This window comes from Pan paniscus, chromosome 15, assembly GCF_029289425.2.
Source record: "Pan paniscus chromosome 15, NHGRI_mPanPan1-v2.0_pri, whole genome shotgun sequence".
Lineage (NCBI taxonomy): Eukaryota > Metazoa > Chordata > Mammalia > Primates > Hominidae > Pan > Pan paniscus.
The window spans coordinates 103,470,809-103,495,119 of record NC_073264.2 but is presented as its reverse complement, the minus strand read 5'-3'; the positions used below and the strand labels follow the sequence as shown (position 1 = coordinate 103,495,119).

Below are 24,311 nucleotides of genomic sequence, written 5' to 3'. Positions count from 1 at the left end.
AAAAAAATTAGCTGGGCATGGTGGCATGCTCCTGTAGTCACAGCTACTCAGGAGGCTGAGGCACGAGAATCGCTTGAGCCCAGGCGGCAGAGGTTGCAGTGAGCCAAGATCGCGCCACTGCCCTCCAGCTTGGGCTACAGAGTGAGACTTGGTCTCAAAAATAATTAAATTAATTTAATTTAATTTAAAAAATCATGCAAGTAGAAATGACTTTTTCCCCCTTCTATCAATAAAATGCTGCCCAGAATGACTAGCTTATTTTCTTTTTAATTGAACCCAAAAGAAGCTTCTAGTATGGAGCAAGTCTGGTGGAAAAGCAGCATATCTCCCAGGAGAGAAGGGAAACGGAGCAGGGCCAATCATCAGGTGACAGTGCAGTGCTACTCATCACCATCATGAAAAACTCACGAGCGTCAGACGCGCCACAGGGATTCCTGATCAGGTAATAGCTGCTATTATTATGACAAGCTCTGTAGAAAAATGTAGACAGCAGGGTAGAAAGACATTATTCTTTATAAATAAAAGGTTCATCTGTGCAGTATTCACATTAGAAAAATATACATTGCTTGCCATAGACCTTCTCTGGATAAAATCAGACGAATCTAGGATCTGACTCCACTTCACTGTGAGGGCTCCGGCTCCACGGTGACGACCGACTCCACAGCTTCTAGAGGAACTCCTTCTGGCGGGCCCATCCGCAGGCACGCCCCTCTGCATCAGTCACTATGACAATGTCCTCCTCCTGAGACACTATTGTACCTGGAGGGGACAAGATAAGCCCATCGGAAGTCTGAATAAAAATCTGCTTCTGTCCCTGAGACAGTAACTCATGGCTCCCATTGGAAATTTCAAAAGCCATGGCTTCGCCGACAGCAACCACGCTCTCCAGTTCTCTCTGGCCAGAGTGCACCTCCATCCCACAGGGGAACCGGTTCAAGTCCCCCGAAAGGCTTCTGAGACGCCCTTCAGTCAATAGTGATCCATGTGGGCCGGGCTGAGGCCCTGGCTTGGGCACAGTCCTGTAGGCACAGTCCACTGCCACGCTATCCACAGACAAAATTTTCTCAAGCGGAGGGGCTGCCACCTCTGCAGGCAGGACGCTGCTGGGGCTGGGCTGCTGGTGGTTCAGGTGGAAGTCACAAACCTTGCCGAGGTGTCCTGCCTCTGCATGTCCAGGCCCCCCAGGCGGCAGAGACTCTGCTCCACCACCAGATGACAAAGGGCTGCAGAAACCCGGGCTCCTCAGGCTGTCCCAGGTGTCCTGGTTTGAAGAGTGTTCCAAAGCATTCTCTCCAGGAAACGCTGCCACCTGTGCCTGGGTCAGCCTCCTAGGCTCTCCTGACTGAGCATAAACAGGCAGCCCACTGACATCCCGGGATGAGAGAGCAGCACCTATAGACCCCCTCCTGGCTTCTAAGTTAGCCAGTGCCTGAAGCTGCGGGCCCGCCTGGAACACGCTCCCATTGCTACCAGAAACCATCGTTGTATGGCTTTCTTCAGAACGGGGAGAGACAGTCACATTTACTGGAGGGGAAAAACCTAAACATTTTGGGAAACAGGTGAACATGGCGTGTACTGTGTCATGGCCCACTCACTGCACTCACCACCCAAAACCAGCTAGGCCAAGTCACCTGCCCTGCAGAAAAGTCAAAGCATCAATGCTCCTTGCTCCTTGGGATTGGTAGCAATTTTAAAAAATACGTCCCTATTCTCTATTCACAAAGACAGATTTTGTATTAAAAATATGCTCTAAGAGCCATTCGACGTGTGCTTTTTTTTTTTTTTTTTTTGAGATGGAGTCTCGCTCTGTCACCCAGGCTGGAGTGCAGTGGCACGATTTCAGCTCACTGCAGCCTCCACCTCCTGGGTTCAAGCAATTCTCCTGCCTCAGCCTCCTGATAGCTGGGATTACAGGCGTGCACCACCATGCCCAGCTAATTTTTGTATTTTTAGTAGAGACAAGGTTTCACCATGTAGGTCAGGCTGGTCTCAAACTCCTCACCTTGTGAGCCACCCGACTCAGCCTCCCAAAGTGCTGGGATCACAGGCATGAGCCACCACACCCAGCAACAGTGATTTTATGCCAATACTGAATGAATGATTGGTGGTTCTTCATCAGAGTGAGCTGGAGAATCACCCAAAGAGGCCTTTCCAAATACTCACATCCACACCCTCCCAACAACCCTACCTGCAGACCTGGAATTCCCAGAGGTCCAGGCCCCTGTATTTCACAATAACCTCCCCAGGTGGTTCCAACACATGCCCCAATTAAGAATCACCATCAGGCTGGGCACGGTGGCTGCTCACGCCTGTAATCCTAGCACTATGGGAGGCTGAGGCGGGCAGATCATTTGAGGTCAGGAGTTCAAGACCAGCCTGGCCAACATGGGGAAACCCTATCTCTACTAAAAATACAAAAATTAGCCAGATGTGGTGGTGGGCGCCTGTAATCCCAGCTACTCAGGAGGCTGAGGCAGGAGAATTGCTTGAGCCTGGGAGGCGGAGGTTGCAGTGAGCAGAGATCACGCCATTGCACTCCAGCCTGGGTGACAGAGCAAGACTCCATCTCAAAAAAAAAAAAAAAAAAAAAAAAAAAAAAAAAAAAGGCTGGCGTAGTGGCTCATGCCTGTAATCCCAGCACTTTGGGAGGCCGAGGTGGGCAGATCACCTGCGGTCAGGAGTTTCAGACCAGCCTGACCAAAATGGTAAAACCCCATCTCTACAAAAATACAAAAAAAAATTAGCCGGGCATGATGGCGGGTGCCTGTAATCCCAGCTACTGGGGAGGCTGAGTCAGTAGAATTGCTTGAACCCAGGAGGCAGAGGTTGCAGTGAGCCGAGATTGTGCCACTGCACTCCAGCCTGGGTGACAAAGTGCGACTCCCGTCTCAAAAAAAACATTTATATATATAATTTTTTAAGTGCCTAGTTGACAGGTTCTGGCTAGAGCCAGAATAAAAGCCAGGACCTGTCTTGTTTTCAAATGTTAAATCTCAGCTGGCATGTACAGCGAAGTCTCATGAAAGCCAAGCCATAGATGGATGTGTCCTTGGGACCCATCTCAGCCTAACCTCTTGGGACCCTCCTGGTATAGCCTGTTTACTACCATTTGGTGGCTCTCCTTTTTTTTTTGAGATGGAGTCTCACTCTGTTACCCAGGCTGGAGTGCAGTGGTGCAATCTCGGCTCACTGCAACCTCCTGCCTCCCAGGTTCAAGCAATTCTCCTGCCTCAGCCTCCGAAGTAGCTGGGATTACAGGCACACGCCACCACACCCAGCTAGTTTTTTTTGTATTTTTAGTAGAGACGGGGTTTTGCCATGTTGGCCAGGCTGGTCTCGAACTCCCGACGTCAGGTGATCCGGCCGCCTCGGCCTCCCAAAGTGTTGGGATTATAGGCGTGAGCCACTGCACCTGGCCTGTGGCTCTCCATTTTAACAAGGCACTCTAGAAAACCCTGAAGACCTCAAGACTCGCAGGGAATGAATCTGGAATGATAGAACACTGGGAGGCTGGAATGAAACTTGAGAAACTAGAGGGTCCCCTTAAATCCAGCACAGGTCACCCAACCTGAAAAATGGCAATCCTGGGCACATCTGTGCATGTCAGCAGGGCTGCCAGGCCATGTATACACCCCACAAACAGCATTTTACCCTCACCAGTGGCCAAAGCATGCAAGGGCCTGGGCTTCTCCCGGCCTCTGCTGTTGGCAGCAAGAGATTCAGTGGTATCGTTGGACAGGGCTTCTCTTCTGGGCCTTTTCACTGAGGCCAGTCCCTCCTCCGCAGCCTGTGAAGAGAAGACCCAATCAGCTAGAATAGGAAGGAACAGGCAAACCGCTACCTCCTCTTCCTGGTGTGAACAGAAGAAGCCAAACCACGCTAATTCACCGTGCACAGAGTCACCTGGCACCCACTTCAGCCATGCCCACCTCACGTTCCCTCTTCTCACTGCTAGCTCCCTCTAGCTGCTCCCCATCCATGTCTCGGCTGAGGTGCTTGGGTCCAAGGTTGTCTGGGTGTATTTCTTTCTTCCGTAGGAATTCTGTGATTCCTAATGACTCAGCAACCTGAAAAGAAATGGGCCAAGAGAATAAACTTCACCCAAACAGCACACACCCCCAGAAGCACATTCACATGTAAGAATTAAATGACTTCATAGAATTAAATCTACAAAGTTCCTCACCTACTGTGAGATGCCATCTCAACAATGAGAAAGATGAAGATCAATATAATGTTAGATGGACTAGCTGATGATAAAAATGGATTATAAAAACTAGAAGGTTCTATGTGAGCACAATTTAGAGGAGTTTTTTTTTTTTTTTTCTGAGACAGAGTCTGGCTCTGTCGCTCAGGCTGGAGTGCAGTGGCATGATCTTGGCTCACCACAACCTCCGCCTCCCAGATTCAAGTGATTCTCCTGCTTCAGCCTCCTGAGTAGCTGGGATTACAGGCATGCACCACCATGCCTGGCTAATTTTTGTATTTTTAGTAAAGATGGAGTTTCACCATGTTGGCCAGGCTGGTCTTGAACTCCTGGCCTCAAGTGATCCGCCCGCCTCAGCCTCCCAAAGTGTTGGGATTACAGGCGTGAGCCACTGTGCTCAGCCCAGAACAGTCTTTACAAAACATTTAAAACACTCTCTTTAATGCTATCACGAGCTTAATAATGTTAGCTGATACCATGGTAACTTTCTTTCCCACTATCCCTCCTTTACTGACTTCTCACTGGTCTCTTGAGAAAAACGATCCTGCCTATCCCACACCCAGATCTCCCTTCCCAGCTGGTAAAAAGGCATGGGCTTGGGGGCCTGAGCTGGATCCCAGCTTCTCTGCCCATGGCCTGGGTGATCTTGGTGAGCCACCATCTCCTGAGTCTCCCTTGTCCATCTCCCTGACTTATCCAGACAAGAGGTTACAGCTACCTGGAAAGGCTTTTGTGAAGATGAGATTTGACTCCATATGCAATGCCTACGTAAACACCAGATGTGAAAGTGTTAAGAGACAGCTGTGATCATTTATACATGGATGTTATAAAGAGAACCCCACAGAGCATGAGATGGGGGTGGGCACAGCAGGAAGGGCGGCAGAATAAGGTTAAAGGAGAAAACGGGCCATGTGGGTTCTGCGCAGACCAACCTGGATGGTGTCCCCTCACAAACTGAGCCACTGTCATGCTCCCAAGAGGCGATGGCACAGTCTGAGCTGCTGAAAAAGCCGGATTCTGTAGGGCAGGCACAGTGTGTGTGTGCCGAGTTCCGCCTCAAAGCAGGATGATACCCACACTTGCTAAACTCGAGAGTTTAAAAAACACACAGGTGACTGCTGTGGAGGGCAGCTACATGAGGCTTAGCAAAAACCTTTTACATTTTCATCATATATAATTTAAGAAAATAAGGCAGGGCATGGTGGCTTATGCCTGTAATCCCAGCACTTTGGAAGGCTGAGGCGGGCGGATCACTTGAGGTCAGGAGTTCGAGACCAGCCTGGCCAATACGGTGAAACCCTGTCTCTACTAAAAATACAAAAATTAGCTGGGCATGGTGGTGCACACCTGTAGTCCCAGCTACTCAGGAGGCTGAGGTGGGAGAATCGCTTGAACCCAGGAGGGGAGGTTGCAGTGAGCCAAGATGGCACCATTGCACTCAAGCCTGGCTGACAGCGAGACTCTGTCTCAAAAAAACAAAAACACCCAAAAAAATCCAATGTAGCTAAAGGCAATTTGATAATAACAATGACACTGAAATGAGAATTGTGTCAGAACCACCACAAACAAAAATGAATGGCCCCTATATAATCCATCCCCAAAAACCCACATAAGGAAGAAAACAGGGCTGGGCATGGTGGTTCATGCCTGTAATCCCAGCACTTTGGGAGGCCAAGAAGGGAGGATCAGTTGAGCCCTGGAGTTCAAGACCAGAGTGGACAACACAGCGAGACCCCTTCTCTACGAAAAATTTAAAAATTAGCTGGGCATGGTGACACACGGCGGTAGTCCCAGCTACTCAGGAGGCTTATGTGGGAGGATTGTTTGGGACCAGAAGGTTGAGGCTGCGGTGAGCTGTGATTGTGCCACTGCACTCCAGTCTGGGAGACAGAGGGAAACCCTGTTTCAAAACAAAAAAAAAAAAAGAAGAAAATGATACCTGAGGTTTTAACTCTGATCATCAGTGAGTGGGAAGATTATGGTGTTTTCCATTTTCTTTTAGCTTATCTTCATTTTTGAGTTTTCTGGAAGAGCATTTATTGCTTTAAGAAAAAAAAAACTGGGGACCGGATGTGGTGGCTCACACCTGTAATCCTAGCACTTTGGGAGGCTGAGGCAGGCAGACTGCCTGAGCTCAGGAGTTCGAGACCAGCCTGGGCAACACGGTGAAACCCTGTCTCTACTAAAATACAAAAAATCAGCTGGGCATGGTGGTGTGCGCCTCTAATCCCAGCTACTTGGGAGGCAGAGGCAGGAGAATTGCTTGAACCTGGGAGGCGGCGGTTACAGTGAGCTGAGATCACACCACTGCACTCTAGCCTGGGTGACAGAGCAAGACTCCATCTCCCAAAAAAACAAAAAGAAAAAAAATTTTCACTTGATGGGAAAAAGCTAAAATGAGGTCGAATAGGAAAATGTCATTACTAAAAACATTCTCCTTCATACATGGAGGTTTTTTTTTTTGGTTTTGTTTTGTTTTTTGAGACAGAGTCTCTGTCACCCAGGCTGGAGTGCAATGGTGCAATCTCAGCTCACTGCAACCTCCGCCTCCTAGGTTCAAATGATTCTTGTGCCTCAGCTTCCTGAATAACTGGAATTAGAGGCATGTGCCACCACGCCCAGCTAATTTTTGTATTTTTAGTAGAGACTGAGTTTTGTCATGTTGGCCAGGCTGGTCTCAAACTCCTGACCTCAAGTGATCCACCTGCCTCAGTCTCCCAAAGCACTGGGACTACAAGCATAAGCCACTGCACGTGGCCCTTCTTTCTTTTGGCTAACTCTATGAGCAAAACTCTTTCTGCCATGGGAGATTGTTACCTTATCATTGTTTATTTCCAGGGTCTCCTGGGAACACAGACCAGAACTACTGAGGTAATCTTGGCACATTTTCTTAACCATTTTATGCAACTCTTCAAATTCCTTATATATAGCTGGGAAAAAAGGCTTTGCTAGATGATCTTTTTCAACCTTTGTGAAGATAAAGACCAAAAAAAAAAGTTTAAACTCGAGGCACTGATATGGAAAATACAGAAGAAAATCTAAACAAAGTTTCGGTTCCTTAACCCCTCAGCAGCCCGCAGTGGTGTGCGTTTCCTTCAGTCCCCAGTGAGCACCTACTGTGTGCCCCGCATGGTGCAGAGAAGCCAGGATGGGCATGGGAGGAGCAGGCCAAGAAACAAACAAGCCCTGGGTGGGGGCCATGTAGGGCATGGGTGAGCTCCTGGACAGGGTGGGAAGGGAAGGCAGAAAGGCCCTGAGCCCCGGCTGGACTGTCAGCTCCGGAGGGAGTGTGGGGCACAGGCAGCCTGGGCTGCAGCCTCAGAGCGGGCTCAGAGGGAGCAGAGCCCCGGGCAGAAGAGGCCAGCTGGGGCGAGTGGGTTCTAGGAGAGCCCAGGATGGCCATTATTTGTGGCTGCCACTTCCATTCCTCCCGTACCAAGTTAAAAGTCAAGGGAGTGAACGGGCACCTGCCCGAGACACCCAGCTACTCAGGCAGCGGCCCCCACACCAGGCACGGTGTATGACCAGCAGGCTCACTTCAGCTGGAAGAGGAAAACGATTCCAAATGGCCTGGCTCTTTCCAAAACAACTATGAGCTGGGCACGGTAGCTCACACCTATAATCCCATCACTTTGGGAGGCCGAGGCAGGAGGATTACTTGAGGCCAGGAGTTTAAGACCAGCCTGGGCAACAAAGCTAGATCCCATCTCTACAAAAAAAATTTTTTTTAATAAATTAAAAATTAGCCGGGTATGATGGTGCATGCCTGTAGTCCCAGCTACTTGGAAGGCTGAGGTGGAAGGATTGCTGGAGACCAGCAGTCTGAGGCTGCAGTGAGCTATGATGGCGCCACTGCACTCCAGCTGGGCGACAGAGCAAGACCCTGTCTCAAAAATAAAATTAACAACTATGCAGGCTATTGAAAAATAATTAATTAATAATAATATTATTTCTAAATAACTTCTAATCATCCCGCTATCATTTAGAAACACTAAGAGTACTCACCTTCATCAGAAGAAACTCATACACGGTCACAACCTGAGCCAGCTGAGGCAGAGCCAATTCCACCAGCTCCTCCGGGTCACACTGCTGGAGGAACTACCAAGGGAAAGTGTTTCATGCCTTTGAATGTCCCGCAAGAATTTCCCAATAGCCAACAAGGTGGTGCAATATACAACATAAAAAGCAGAAAGTTCTCCAAAAATTTCAGTGACCAAGTAACTCTAAACACTCTGCTTTATTAACTATTTCACTTGTTTGCTCCTTAATGAAGTACTATGATCCATTCTGGGTCCCCCATGACAAGCTCTGGGCACTGTCCTGGGCAAGGCCCTGGAATAAGGACACGGTGATAAGGAGATGTGTGTCCTGCCCTCCAGGACTCACCCAGGCTGTGCCGCAGACTCAGGTGAGGGGGTGGCACAGCTGGAGGCGGCGCCTGGAGACGGGCAGGCCAGAAGGGCTGAAAGGCAACCCAGGCCCAGGCTGAGAGGGGCCAAGGTTTGGATTCCCTTCTCCAGGCAGCTGTGGAGGGAGGTTTTAGGAAGGTGCCTCGGGTGGTGGTGCAGAGGATGGGGCAGGGCTGGAAGCCTGGCAGGCAGTCAAGACTACCCCCACAGTACAGTCAGGAAAAGATGAGGACTCAGGTAAGAAGAGGGATGTGGGTGGCAGGGGAGGGAGATGAGGGGAGAGCACAGCCCTCCAGGCTTAGCGACCACAGGACATGGGGAGGGGTGAGTGAAGGAGAAAGTCAAGAATGGCTCTGGGTTCCCAGCTTGAGCCTGGGGTAGGCGAAGCGGCCCCTGACAATGCAGGGGTGGACAAAAAGCCAGCTTGTGGGCTCTGCTCAGACATGAAAGGCAGAGGGGTTCACAGGACAGCCAGGTGGAGATGTTTCAATGAAGAGATCTGAGGCACCAGAGAGAGGTCTGAACGGGAAGCGTGGGAGTCTGTAGAGGGAAGAAGGCCTGGGAAACCAGGAGGACAGTGAGATCCCCAGGGAAGCAATAAAGTGAGGGGGAAGCTGAGGAAGTCCTAGAAACAGGAAGTCTTCTGAGGTCCAGGGAGATCACAAGATCAGTGGTTAGAAGGCCAGACGCAGTGGCTCACGCCTGTAATCCCTGCAATTTGGGAGGCCAAGCCAGGAGGATTACTTCAGGGTAGGAGTTCGAGACCAGCTTGGACAACATAATGAGACCCTGTCTCTAAAAAAAATTAAATATTAGCTGGGTGTGGGGGTGTGCGCCTGTGGGTCCAGCTACTAGGCAGGCTGATGCAGGAAGATCAATTGAGCCTGGAAGGTGGAGGCTGCAGTGAGCCATGATTGAGCCACTACGCTCCTGGGTGACAGAATGAGACCCTCTCTCAAAAAAAAAAAAAAAAAAAAAAAAAAAAAAAAAAAAAAGATTGGCATTTAGGGAGAGAGCAAGAGATTGAGTAGGAGCTGCAAAGGGCTGGAAGGGCTTCAGAGGAGGGCCACAGATGCTCGCAAAACAAGCAGAAAAGCTACAGAAAAATCTTTTCATTATAAGACAAAAATGTTTAATTAAGACTTTCAAAATCTTTTGAAAGAAGTGGCCAGCTGACTTTCAACTCCACAGGAAGTGAGAGAAGGTGGGAATATGGGATATTACCTTGCCATGGCCTGACCTAAATTCTGTATGAGCTTAATAACAGCAGACAGGGAAACTCCACAATTTTCTGCTTAACACTTAGGTTCAACTGACAGTTTTTTTTGTTTTTGTTTTTGTTTTTTTGAGACGAAGTCTCGTTCTTGTCCCCCAGGCTGGAGTGCAATGGCACGATCTTGGCTCACTGCATCCTCCACCTCCTGGGTTCAAGCGATTCTCCTCCCTCAGCCTCCCAAGTGGCTGGGATTACAGGCGCCTGCCACCATGCCCAGCTAATTTTTGTATTTTTAGTAGAGACAGGGTTTCACTATGTTGGTCAGGCTGGTCTCAAACTCCTGACTTCAGGTGATCCACCCGCCTCGGCCTCCCAAAGTGCTGGGATTACAGGTGTGAGCCACCGTGCCCAGCCTCAACTGACAGTTTTGTCAGATGACTGGTGTGACTGTCCTGTTTCTCCCCTAAGAGCCGAGCCCTGTCTATCTTGTGCACACTGTCCCCTCCATCCCTAGAACAGGGACTGATACTTGATGGACACCCAGTAAATATATAAATTAATATCCATTTCTGGAGAAATTATCATCTGTAAGTCAAGAATGGTTCTGAAGGCCGGGCATGGTGGCTCATGCCTGTAATCCCAGCACTTTGGGAAGCCAAGGCAGGTGGATCACAAGGTCAGGAGTTTGAGACCAGCCTGACCAACAAGGTGAAACCCTATTTCTACTAAAAATACAAAAATTAGCTGGGTGTGGTTGGCAGGCGCTTGTAATCCAAGCTACCCAGGAGGCTAAGGAAGGAGAATCGCTTGAACCTGGGAGGTGGAGGAGCACAGTGAGCCGGGATGGCACCACTGCACTCCAGCCTGGATGACAATGTGAGACTCCGTCTAAAAAAAAGAATGGTTTTGAAAACCACTTCCGTTGTTTTCTAAACTGCTTCCATATAAACACAGGTTATAATTATTCCAAAACTTATCAAGTCAAGCAGCTTTTGGAGCTACACCAAAGGCCGTATAGTCACTTTAAACAGGTAAGAGTATGAATTAGTTCAGATATTACTGTCCTTGGCATCATCACACACTTAATGCAATGACATTTCAGGTGAACTGTTTAGGTGATTCAGAAGCTGATAGTGATTGCCACATCCATGCTAAAGACACGGGTTTCAAGCACAGGGTTTAAGAGTGAGGTACCTCCTTGAGCTTGGCTTTGCTTGGCGACGCCCTCTGCTCCCCTGCCGTAGCAGAGCCACCAGGTAGCTGAGCGGCTCTTCTCTGCTGGAGGACAGCTGTGCGGGACTCTGCAGGGGTCTCTGAGCATGCGCGTCTTCTAGGTCCTTGGTATCTCTCTGATCGCAAAAGAGCTCCATTTTCTGGTTCAGATGGCAATGTCTCTTCAACGTCTACAGACTGACCATTCTAGACAGTGTTGCACACCCAAAAGTAAAATAAAACAATCATGCTTTATATACCCCATAAAAACCTTTTAGTGGCCGGGTGCCGTGGCTCACACCTGAAATCCCAGCACTTTGGGAGCCCAAGGCGGGTGGATCATTTGAGGTTAGGAGTTTGAGACCGACCTGGCCAGCATGGTGAAACCCCATCTCTACTAAGAATATAAAAAATTAGCCAGGCGTGGTGGCGCGTGCCTGTAGTCCTGGCTACTTGGGAGGTTGAAGCAGGAGAATCACCTGAACCTGGGAGGCAGAGGTTGCAGTGAGCCAAGATGGTGCCACTGCACTCCAGCCTGGGTGACAAGAGGGAAACTCTGTCTCAAAAAAAAAAAAAAAAAAAAGATTTCTCTGATGTGACTGTCATTTTAAAACCTGACCTGAATTTTGTTCCTAATTCATTATGTATCCATGACTTTTTAAACTTTTAAATTATTTTACTGGATAGATTTAAAATACCATAAAATTCATCCTTTGAAAGTATGTAATTCAGTGGATACAAAATATTCGCGAAATTGTGTAACCATAACCACTATCTAATTCCAACACAGTTTCATCAGCTCAGAAAGAAACTGTACCCATTAGCAGTCACTCCTCCTTCCCCCCTCCCGACAGGCCCTGGTAACCACCAGTCTACTTTCTGTCTCCATGCATCTGCATGGCTTTTGAAGAGAACCCTAGATCTGGCCTTGTCCTCATGTCCTATTTCCTCATTCCCTGACAATTCCCTCCTCTGAAAATAGGAATAATAACGTAGAAAAATAAAATAAAGGCCAGGTGTGCCTGGTGGCTCACGCCTGTAATCCCAGCACTTTGGGAGGCTGAGGCGGGTGGATCACCTGAGGTCAGGAGTTTGAGACCAGCCTAGACAACACGGTGAAACCGTGTCTCTACTAAAATTACAAAAATTGGCCAGGTGTGATGGTGCATGCCTGAAGGCTGAGGCAGAAGAATCACTGGAACCCAGGAGGTGGAGGTTGCAGTGAGCTGAAATCGCACCACTGCACTCCAGCCAGGGCAACACAGTGAGACTCTATCGCCAAAAAAAAAAAAAAAAGAGCGGGGAGCAGTGGCTCACGCCTGTAATGCCAGCACTTTCGGGGACTGAGGCAGGTGGATTGCCTGAGGTCAGGAGTTTGAGACTAGCCTGGCCAACATAGTAAAACCCCGTCTCTACTAAAAATACAAAAAATTAGCTGGGCATGGTGGCAGATGCCTGTAATCTCAGCTACTAGGGAGGCTGAGGCAGGAGAATCCCTTGAACCCAGGAGGCAGAAGTTGCAGTGAGCTGAGATCATGCCATTGCACTCCAGACTGGGCAACAAGAGCAAACCCCCGTCTCAAAAAATAATAATAAAAATTTTAAAAAAAGAGAGAGAATTATAATAGAATACTAAATACTACAACTACTGAACAACATGAATAACCTAAATGAAATGGACAAATTCCTACATACACAAAACCTGCCAAAACTAAATCACAAAGAAGTAGAAAATCTGAGGCCGGGCGCAATGGCTCACACCTGTAATCCTAGCACTTTGGGAGGCCGAGGCGGGCAGATCACCTGAGGTCAGGAGTTCAAGACCAGCCTGGCCAACATGGTAAAACCCTGTCTCTACTAAAAATATAAAAAATTAGCTGGGCATGATGGTGGGCACCTGTAATCCCAGCTACTCGGGAGGCTGAGGCAGGAGAATCGCCTGAACCCAGGAGATGGAGGTTGCAGTGAGCTGATATTACGCCATTATACTCCAGCCTGGGTGACAGAGCAAAACTTCGTCTCAAAAAAAAAAAAAAAAAAAAAAGGAAAGAAGTAAAATTATCTCTATTTGCAGATATGATCTTATATGTAGAAATGCCTAAAGATTAGACACACACATACACACACACACACAAAAAATATTAGAATTAATAAATGAGGCCAGGTGCAGTGGCTCATGCCTATAATCCCAGCATTTTGGGAGGCTGAGGTGGGCAGATCACTTGAGGCCAGAAACTGGACACCAGCCTGGCCAATATGGCGAAACCCCGTCTCTACTAAAAGTACAAAAATTAGCCAGACATGGTAGCACACGCCTGTAAATCCAGCTACTAAAAAGGCTGAGGCAGGAGAATTGCTTGAAACGAGGGGGCAGAGGTTGCAGTGAGCTGAGATCACACCACTGCACTCCAGCCTGGGCAACAGAGTCAGACTGAAAAAAAAAAAAAGTAAATACACAAAATCAGCTGCATTTCTAAACACTAACAATGAACAATTTGAAAAGAAAATAAAGACAATAATTCCACTTAAAATCTAGCAATTCCACTTCTGGATATATACCCAAAGAAATTGGGCCAGGCGTGGTGGCTCACGCCTGTAATCCCAGCACTTTGGGTGGCCAAGGCGGTGGATCACAAGGTCAAGAGATCGAGACCATCCTGGCTAACATGGTGAAACCCCGTCTCTACTAAAAATATAAAAACTTAGCTGGGCGTGGTGGCTCGTGCCTGTAGTCCCAGCTACTCGGGAGGCTGAGGCAGGAGAACGACTTGAACCCGGGGGGTAGAGGTTGCAGTGAACTGAGATCGTGCCACTGCACTCCAGCCTGGCGACAGAGCGAGACTCCATCTCAAAAAAAAAAAAAAATAGAAAGCAGGGTCTCAAAGATGTAATTGAACATCTGTGTTCATAGCAGCATCATTCACAATAGCCAGAAGGTGAAAGCAACCCAAGTGTCCACCGACAGATGAATAAGCAACGTGTGATACGTACACACGGTGAGATATTACTCAGTCTTACAGAGGGAGGACGTTCTGACACTTGCTACAACATAAACCTCGGATATCGTGCAAAGTGAAATAAGCCAGCCACAGAAAGACAAATACCCTGTGACTCCACTTCTATACGGAAATTAGAGTAGTCAAGATCATAGAAGACACAAAGTCGAATAGTGGCTGCCAGGGTTGGGGGAAAAGGGAATGGAGAGTTGGTGTTTACAGGGACAGAGTTTTAGTTTTTTGTTTCTTTTTCACTTAGCCCAACGTGAAGCTCGGAGTTTTAGTTTTAGAAGATGAAGAGAGTTCTGGAGATGTGTGGGGGTGATGGTTGCGCAACACTGTGAGTGTATTTAATACCCCTGAACCACACACTTAAATATGGTTAAGATGGTAAATGTCATGCTATGTGTTTTTTACTACTGTGTGTGTGTGTGTGTGTGTGTGTGTGTATATACATATATATATATATATTTTTTTTTTTTTGAGATGGAGTTTCACTCTTGTTGCCCAGGCTGGAGTGCAATGGCACGATCTCGGCTCACTGCAACCTCCGCCTCACAAGTTCAAGCAAATCTCCTGCCTCAGCCTCTCAAGTAGTTGGGATTACAGGCATGTGCTACCATACCCAGCTTATTTTGTATTTTTAATAGAGATGGGGTTTCACCATGTTGGCCAGGCTGGTCTCGAACTCGTCACCTCAGGTGATCCGCCCGCCTCGGCCTCCCAAAGTGCTGGGATTACAGGTGTGAGCCACTGCACCCAGCTCAATAAAATATTTTAGAAAAAAATTTTTTGATGTGATAATGCAAATTCATAGCGACTCACACCTACTTTATCAGTAGTTGCAGAAGCAGCAGAAGGGGGAGAGGACACGCTAAGCAGCCAGGGGCTGTTGACACTCCAGAAGCACCCCCGGGGACTCCTTTTCTCAACAACACCCTCTGTAATGGCAACATCAGCCAAGAGCGCACTGCCATTGGTTTTACTGACCAAACCTAGAGCTGACGGATGCATTCCCATCAGATGTGCTCACTAAATCATCCTGGCACACAGAAGACACACATCTCCTGGCCTGTTTGGCAGCAGTGCAGACAACGTGGGGGTCTCAGATCCTCCACTAGAATGATTCTGGTCCCGCTACAGCCTTCGCCTGAATCCCCATCAGATCAGACGCCATAAAGGTCAATGTAAGGATGATGAGCAGGCAGGGGCAGGAACTGGGACTGATTTGGTTTGAATCTGTGTCCCCACCAAATCTCATGTTGAAGTGTAATCTCCAAAGTTAGAGGTGGGACCTGGTGGGAGGTGACTGCTGGATCATGGGGGCAGAAGAACCCTCATGGCTGGTTTAGCATGACAGTGAGTGAGTTCTCATGATATCTGGTTGTTTAAAAGTGTGTGATGGCCAGGCGTGGTGGCTCACACCTGTACTCTCAGCATTTTGGGAGGCTGAGGCAGGCGGATCACCTGAGGTCAGGAGTTCAAGACCAGCCTGGCCAACATGGTGAAACCCTGTCTCTACCAAAAATACAAAAATTAGCCAGGTGTGGTGGTGGGCGCCTGTAATCCCAGCTACTTGGGAGGCTGAGGCAGGAGAATCACTTGAACTGGGGAGGCAGAGGTTGCAGTGAGCCAAGATCAGGCCACTGTGCTCCAGCCTGGATGACAGAGCAAGATCCATCTCAAAAAAAATAAATGAGTGTGTGGTACCTCCCCCTGCCCCTTGTTCCTGCTGTGGCCATATGAGGCGCCTGCTCCCACTCTGCCTTCACCGTGACTCTGTTTCCCAAGGCCTCCCCAGAAGCTAAGCAGATGCCAGCACCATGCTTCCTGTACAGTCTATGGAACCGTGAGCCAACTAAACCTCTTTTCTTTATAAAATACCTGGTCTCAGGTATTTCTTTGTAGCAATCCGAGAACAGCCAAATAAAAAGACACATACCCAGACAGAAACATTACCTGCAGGCCACCGCGTGCTGACTCTGTCACCAAGCAGGAGCGGGCCCCTCCCTCACATGGAGCCGCTGGCGTGGACAGCCCCAGGGAGGTCAGGCTGAGCATCCTTTCCTCCGTGCACCCCCGTAGGGTGCTTCCATTGGCTTTCTCAGACAGCACCATCTCGGGGTCCAGCTGGCCATGCCCTGGGTTAAGTTTAAAATGTCGGGCCAGTCCCCCCTTCCCTATATATGACTTTTCACAAGTCTGACACTTAAAGCTTTTGGGCCTCAGGGAGCAGCTTGATAAGTCAAAGAGTGCGTGCCTCTCCCTCTGATCTTCATCTTCTTCCACACAGAGTTCTGAATAATCATCAGAATCTGACAGATGACCATCCGCCAAATCCTCTGTTTTTATGAACTTATAATCTTTAGCTTTATATTTGGGAGGTCGAGATACCCGTCCAGAACGTGTCTTTACTTTTAACGATTTTTTTAGTTTCTCAGTATGTCTTGTATGCAAGTTGGAAATAAATGGATGTGCTGAACTGGATGAAAGAGATGTTACTGCCAGCGGGTCAGAGGCAGACAAAGGGGTCAACATGGAGCCCTGTTCATTTGGAGCCTTGGGGGCTGGGACTCTCTTTGCAGGGACCACCTGGAGGGGTGGCAGTGGTCTCTGTACAAACCCCTGAGCAGGAGGTTGGCATAAGTCACTTAGGAAGCAGGACTGTGGCTCGGTTCTCACAAGCGGCTGTACCCTGAGCAGCTGAGGGCTGGCGATGTGGAGCCCCACCAGGCAGGAATTCCCCCAGGGCGGCTGGCTCTTTCTTGCAGTTTGGGGCTGGATTGTGGTCGGTAGGGGCATTGGCCTTTCCTGACCTTTTGTTTCTCCAGACGTTACCTTGACACAAATGGCTTCTAGTTGCTTGGGTACAGAAAGACAAGAAAGAGAAAAGAAGCATTGTGCTTATGAATATGTCTGCAATTTCACTCTCGTCATAAACCCATTATTGACATTTTTTCTAAATTACATCTTACATATAAAAATTGATGTAATGTGTTTGTACTAAGGTGGTATTTTCCAGACCTTTCTGAGCAGAGACCACAGTGATATAAGCTGGGCTTGGTGGCTCACACCTGTAATCCCAGCACTTTGGGAGGCCAAGGCAGGCCAATTACTTGAGGTCAGGAGTTCGAGACCAACCTGGCCAACATGGTGAAACCCCATCTCTACTAAAAATACAAAAATGAGCTGGGCGTGGTGATGCACTCCTGTAGTCCCAGCTACTCAGGAGGCTGAGGCATGAGAATCACTTGAACCCGGGAGGAGGTTGCAGTAAGCTGAGATCGCACCACTGCACTCCAGCCTGGGCAACAGAGTGAGACTCCATCTGAAAAAAACAAAAACAAAAACAGGGACCACAATGATACATTTTACATTATGACCTAGTACACGTGTATATAAATATCTGCATACATAAATAAAATAAAAAGTTGATGGAACTACTTACCATCCCTATATAAATGCCCGCTGATTGTATCTATTCTACATCATTTTTTTTTTTTTCCGAGATTAGGGTCTCACTCTGTCACCCAGGCTAGAGTGCAGTGGCGTGATCTCAGTTCACTGTAACCTCTGCCTTCCAGTTTCAGCGATTCTCTCATCTCAGCCTCCCGAGTAGCTGCCACCACATCCAGCTAATTTTTGTATTTTTTGGTAGAGACGGGTTTCACCATGTTGGCCAGGCTGGTCTCAAACTCCTGACGTCAAGTGATTGATCCACCTGCCTTGGCCTCCCGAAGTGCTGGGATTTCCAGCGTGAGACACCACGCCCAGCCCTATTCTACATCACTTTTTAAAAAATACTAGTCATAATCCAGTAAGTTGATTTCATGACCAGTTAAGAGATAAGAGCCTTCTTAACAGTTTTACCCATGTGAGGCTTTTCTTTTTCTTTTGAGACGGACCCTTGCTCTGTCGCCCAGGCTGGAGTGGAGCGACACTATCTCGGCTCACTGCAACCTCCGCCTCCCGAGTTCAAGTGATTTTCCTGCCTCAGTCTCCCAAGTATCTGGGATTACAGGCGCGTACCACCACGCCCCGGCTAATTTTTGTATTTTTAGTAGAGACAGGGTTTCACCATTCAGGCTGGTCTCGAAATCCTGACCTCTGGCGATCCACCTGCCTCACCACACCCGGCTAGTTTTTTGTTTGTTTGTTTGTTTTGAGATGGAGTCTCGTTCTGTCGCCCAGGCTGGAGTGCCACCGCAACCTCCACTTCCCAGGTTCAAATGATTCTCCTGCCTCAGCCTACTGAATAGCTGGGATCACAGGTGTGTGCCACCATGACCAGCTAATTTTTTTTTTTTTTTAAGATGAAGTCTCGCTCTGTCGTCCAGGCTGGAATGCAGTGGCGCTATCTCAGCTCAGTGCAACCTCTGCCTCCCAGGTTCAAGCAATTCTCCTGCCTCAGCCTCCTGAGTAGCCCGGATTACAGGCGCTTGCCACCACGCCCGGCTAATTTTTGTATTTTTAGTAGAGACGGGGTTTCACCATGTTGGTCAGGGTGGTCTCAAACTCCTGACCTCATGATCTGTCCACCTCAGCCTCCCAAAGTGCTGAGATTACAGGCATGAACCACCGTGCCCGGCGTTACCCATGTGTTTTTGCTTGGAGTTTTTAGTACTCTAAAAGCAGACGTAATTCATAATGTGGGCCCATGTTTTTTAAAAAGTTTTTAATGAAATTCTGGAAGCCACAACAAAGCCATAAGGAACAATGTTACCCAGCTTCCTACTGCACAACCTGCATGCCTATTTCTTCACCCTGTCCTGAATGTGCTGTTTAGCATTCTTACGCTTTTTAAAAATTTATGTGGCATATGCAGATATTTCTAAAAATATATAGTTCAGTTCTGAAATGTTTTTAAACTTTATATAAATGATATCATCTCCTGCAACTTGAAAGGGCTTTTCTGGGTTTCTTTACTTCATTTTGCTTCGTGAATTTTATCCACATTAACATGGGTAGGTCTCACGGGTTCATTTTCTCTGCAGTATGAGTATACCAGTCTCCTATTGATGGACAGGTGGTTTCCAACCTTCTGTTCCTAAGTTCTGCTCTGAATCTTCACGATGTATGTGTGTACATGTGTGACTTTCTCCAGGGGCATGTACCTAGGCGTAGGGCTGAGTATCTTCAATAACTTTTTACAAATATATCTAACAAAATTTCAAATACATGTGCTTTTTGACCCAGTAATTCCATTTCCTGGATTGTATAAAAAAAAACACGCAAGTGGCCACAAAGATGTTCTGTTCTACGAAGTTCAAGGCAGCACTGTCTATAATAGCAAAACACCTACCAAAGGGGAGAACTACCTTCAATAACATCCCACAAATATTTATTGAGCACTGACCGCGTGCCAGAAACACTGTTACAGGTGTCAGGGAAACAGCTGTCTTACAGCTTAGGGGAGGACGGGGAAGCAAAAGAAACAAGGCTCCCGCCCTCACAGAGCAGAAATAATGAGCATTTTCCTCCACGGAGAAAAAGAGGCAAACCTCATCATCCAGAGCACGATTTCCCAACCAACATTTCAGAACATAATCCTTTGACATGGGTGGCTGGAGGATGGCCAGCAGCATCTCTGCCTCTACCCACTACATGCCAGTAGTGATCCCAAGTCCTAACAATGAAGACATTGCCAAGTGCCCCCTGTGGGGCAAAACTGCCCTCGGTTGAGAATCACTTATTTGGGACCACCAACTGGCCCTCTTTGGACTCAACCTTCTGGTGTGACCCTCAAACAGTGGAGCATCAACAAAAATGTCACACAGGACAGAATAAAGATCCTCACTGAGATCAAGCTGGAGTGTGTCTCTCGTCTGTCTGTTATACTAGTACAAATAGCAGAGGTCAGCCAACACTTTGTATGAAGAATTGTAGAGAGGTGGCACCATAGCCCTGGGAGTCCCCAACTCCTGGGCTACTTGTGAAACAAATGACAACGAGATTGACTGCGCATATCCTTCAAGAACCCCATCTCTTTCATTTTACTGCCAGTCACACCTGTAATCGCAGTGCTTTGGGATGCTGAGGTGGGAGGACTGCTTGAGGCCAGGAGTTCAGGGCCAGCCTGGGTAACATAGCGGGACCCTGTCTCTACAAAACATTTTTAAATTAGCCAGGCATGATGGTGCATACATGTAGCCCCAGCTACTTGGGAGGCTGAGGTGGCAGGATCATTTGAGCCTGGGAGTTCGAGGCTGTAGTGAGCCGAGATCAGTCCAGCCTGGGTGACAAAGAAAGACCCTGTCTCAACAAAACCCCAAAACAAAAACATAATACATATACATACATACACTAAACCCTACTGTTTGAGGATAACCACAGCGGCAAAGCCAGACTAATAATGTATTTATCCTCTATCCTGACTGGCTTACCCTGTGGGTATTATGCTTGATACTTTGTTTAGTTAGTTCAGCTAATGTTAACTCAGTATTTCTGGGTGGAATACATACACAGGAGCCAAGTCCTAGCCTCACCCTTGAGATGGGGGCGGTTTCCCCTGCCATGCCTCAGTCCCCGCAGACCTGCTGAATCGGATCTCCTGGGGTGAGGCCCCAAGATCTGCCCTTTCAAAAGCTCCACTGATGATTCTGAAGGCAGACAAGCTTCCCTAAGGAATGCAGACAGGTGAGGCAGACAGGAAAAATGTCATCATGGTACAACAGGTGCAATCAAGAGGCAGGAACGGCCCAGAGGTGGTGGGCTGCCCAGAAGCAGTGATCTCTGAGGGGCATTTTGAAGGCTGGGAATTTTTGCCAGGTGAAAAAGGGCACACATCCATGTGTAAATGCACGGATGCATGAAAAGGGGCACAGCATGTTGGATGGAACTGGAAATTTCTGTGGGGTGGGGAACAGGGAGGATGGGGGGAGAGACAGGGGCCTCGATCTGACCCAAGTGTGTCCATTGGTCTGTGCTTCTGATCCACACCACCCCCACAGCGAACACTGGGCCTTCTGCTGTGGTTGTTGAAATGCACCCCCAACCGCCCCAGAACCTGCCTCTCCCCTTCTGCCTTTTCAACTCAGACGCACCCTTTCAAATCTAGTTCAGATACCACTTCTTCAACAAAGCTGCTTCTGATGTCCTCAGCCAGGAACAATCTCCCTTTCTCTAAATACATTCAGTTCTTTTTCACTATCTTTAGCTTTCTGGCCTTGACTAGAAGTTATCTGGGTCTTGTTTCATCTCCTGTTAGTTCATAAACTACTGAGGGGCAAAGTACGCATCCGGTTTGCCTTTGTGGCCTCCATGACACAGCTGGGGCTGAAAGAGTATTAAAAGAATGTGCTGCAAAGGTATATTATTGCAGGTAGAATTTATATCGTCTCCATTAGATTAGCTACAAAATACAATCCCATCATGCTGCCTAAGCTCGAGTAAGTTTGCTTTTGCTTTACGAAAAATATGTCATTTTTGGATTCCAAACCCAAAAAGCTGCGGCCGTATTCAGCAGGGTATGGTGAGGAGTACAGGGGCTAGGGAGAGCAGCCACACCTGAGGGACCTTGGGCAAAGCCACGCAACCTCCCTGAGCTTGTTTCCCACCTGAAAAATGCCGGTACAAAAACACTGCTGAAAACTGAGCGGCCCAGCACAGTGCCGGGCGCAGAGCAGAGGCTTTGCAGATGGCTGCCCCCAGATGGCACCTTGCAGCCTTCTGACCCAGACCAAAGTCCAAAAAGGTTGACTTACCCAAGGTCACACCTCTAGATAGTGATAGTGTGGCATCTGGACAGAATCACACTCGTCTTCCTAAACCTTAGCAAGACAACTCTCCAGTCTCGATGATTAACTGGATACAACCCTAAGCAGCTAACATCAGTCAAAAAAACTCAACGAGTGAAGGTTCCTGATTCTATTCCCTAACCCGTTTCTTCTAGTGGAAAAAGCTGTCTTCTTTTGGCAATTTTGGGGTGAGACTAATTTTGTTTACAACCCCAGCGCTGAAATGGGGTGGAATTTTACAGATGCCGTGTAGGCCCTCTGGCTTCAGGCGCTATGCTACACCCTCCGGAGGTGGGCGACCGTCTTCTAGTTATCACTCCCCTAGCCCACTAGGGGAGTGGCCCAGGAAATAAACCCACCGGGAAAGGATGTTTTGTAGTATACAGAGTGCTTTCACATATTCCAAACATTGTGTATCAGGCACTGTGCTGGGTACTGCGGTTACAAATCAGTCACTATCACCCAGGATGTTAAGTCTTGCAGCGAACTAGTGTATTGTGCTTAACTTTGTTCCAAGCCTGGGCCTTGGCACCTTACAACTGAAAAGCTAAGTTGGTTCCTTTTAATTCATTTATGTTTCAGCTCCAGTGTCTGGCCTACGGGACCACCCAATCTAAAGCAGCCCCCGTCAATCCTAGAACCTGCCTTATGTTCGTTCTTCACCAAGTGTGTTCAAGGCTTCACTTCCTGCACATAGTGGGGAGTGCTGGGAACACGGTCTCTAAGTGCTCCACAAAGGCTGAACCAGCGGTGAAAGGCCTGTAAGAAGAGCTAGGGAGCACGCAAAAGCCCCCAGCAGGGCTGTGAAGGCAGAGAAGGCACGAGGGCGTTCCAGGCACAGGGCCCAGCGTGAGCAACCGCTCCTAGAGTGAGGCTCCTGGGGTGAAAATGCCAGGGTGGTGACAGGTGGGGGCCGAACGCCGTCCCTAAGAAGCTCAGCCTGGGGACGCCCTGAGTCTTAACCCGGGCGGATACTGGCCTCCCCGACAAGCAGCTAGCCCCGCCGCGGGGCGTCGGCCCTCTTCGGGCCTCAGTTTCCCCACGTCCCTCCCGACGCCTCACCTGGGGCGGGAGCAGGCGCGGCAGGCGCGGGGACTCGGTGCCCCGGCCCCGCTGCAGGGCGGCCTGTTGGGCCGCGTCCCGCAGCCGCCGCGCCGCGTCCTGCAGCACGAAGGGGGGCGGCGGCGGCGGCGGCGGCTGCGCCTTCGTCACCTGCTCCAGGACCTGCCGCAGCTGCTCGGGGCCCAGCGGGGCCACACGTGCGACGCTGCCGCTCTGGCCCGGAGGAGCCGGGCCGCCGCCGCCGCCGCCGCCGCCACCATCCTCGCTGCCGCCCCCAGCCTCCGGCTCCGCATCCGCCATGGCGGCCGAGGCGGGGACTCGAACCGGGGTCGCTGAGCGACGGCGTCTCCAATGTACGTCACCGAGGAGAGGGGCAGCTACGAGTGCCTCGCAGGCCAAGACACCTCGGAAGGCGACCGTGTCTGGCCGGGAAAGTCGTGGAGTGCCCCGCCCCAGCCGACAACCGCCGCGGCTCCTAGGGCTGATCAGCAGAGCGGACCCCCCTTATTTTCCTTATTGCCTGTCACGGATGTGTTTAAGACTCACCTTCTCCGGGAGCTGTCCCGGATCTCCCAGGGGGAGGTCTTCGGTGTTCCAGAGCCCCTGGCCCAAAAGTTACCACACTATCCAAGTGTTCTGACGTCATCATGCATCCGAATCAGCGGAGGATGCTGTCTGGAGATGCAGAGTACTGTGCCCACCCCTAAACATTTGGATTTATACATCTGAGAGGGGACCACAGTTTGAATTGTTAACGAGAGTGTTTCCCAAATTTTTGCCTTGTCACCCTAGCTTCTCTCTACCCACCCACCCAGATTGGGTGCAGCTTGAAGGGAGAGATGATATATTACACAATCGGTGCTCAGCACAGGCCCTGCCCAGAACACAACGCACGCTCAGGGCATGAATGATGGATGGACGAATATGAATAAACGAATGAGTGAACGAATGAATGAACCCACCCTCTCTCTATCCATCCAGCTCCACTGCCCCATCTTCCTCAGCCTGATCGCCTCTCCTTCTTACGGTTGAGGCTCTGTGCGCCCTCCGAATCTTGTAGCTGCAGGTGTGTACACATGTCCCAGCTCCTTTCCCCAGGGAGAGCAGGAGGTCCACTGGTCCACAAACCCTTATTAAGCACCTGGTGGGTGAACCGCTGTTTCCGCCCTGGGGGGTATACAGTCTAGGTGCCGACCCCCAAGGAGGAAACTTCCCAAGGGGGAAGGAGGAAACTGGCATTTGCAGCACAGTGTGATGAGCGCTGAAGCCGGTAAAGTAAGGCTGGCGGCCTGGGTGGCGTCAGAGAAGGTTCTGGAAGATCACCATCATCCTCATCAATACTCACATTGCATTCACGATGATCCCTTCCGTGTTATTTTTTAATGGTGAATTTTATATTATGGGTATCTTACCACAATTTTTTTTTTTTTTTTTTGAGACAAGATCTCACTCTGTCACCCAGGCTGGAGTGCAGTG

The 24,311-nt window shown here is 49.0% G+C and overlaps 1 protein-coding gene across 4 annotated transcripts; it reads right to left on the bottom strand.

The window, feature by feature from the left end:
• Positions 1–247: 247 nt before the first annotated feature.
• Positions 248–23,618, bottom strand: ZNF839 (zinc finger protein 839). Of its 4 annotated transcripts, none has more exons than XM_034938192.3 (8): positions 23,382–23,618; positions 15,997–16,899; positions 11,024–11,248; positions 8,210–8,302; positions 7,022–7,171; positions 3,930–4,067; positions 3,658–3,787; positions 248–1,539 (listed from the first exon to the last, which is right to left on the bottom strand). In XM_034938192.3, exons 2-8 carry the CDS (start codon positions 16,837–16,839, stop codon positions 668–670), a joined length of 2,451 nt encoding a protein of 816 aa, XP_034794083.1. In that variant the 5' UTR covers positions 16,840–16,899; positions 23,382–23,618; the 3' UTR covers positions 248–667. The 4 variants fall into 4 exon arrangements, with proteins under 4 accessions (XP_034794083.1, XP_054954016.1, XP_034794081.2 ...); XM_055098041.2 differs by lacking the exon at positions 23,382–23,618 and adding an exon at positions 22,836–23,191 and having other exon boundaries at positions 248–759; XM_034938190.3 differs by lacking the exon at positions 23,382–23,618 and adding an exon at positions 22,836–23,169.
• Between the last annotated feature and the right edge of the window lie 693 nt (positions 23,619–24,311).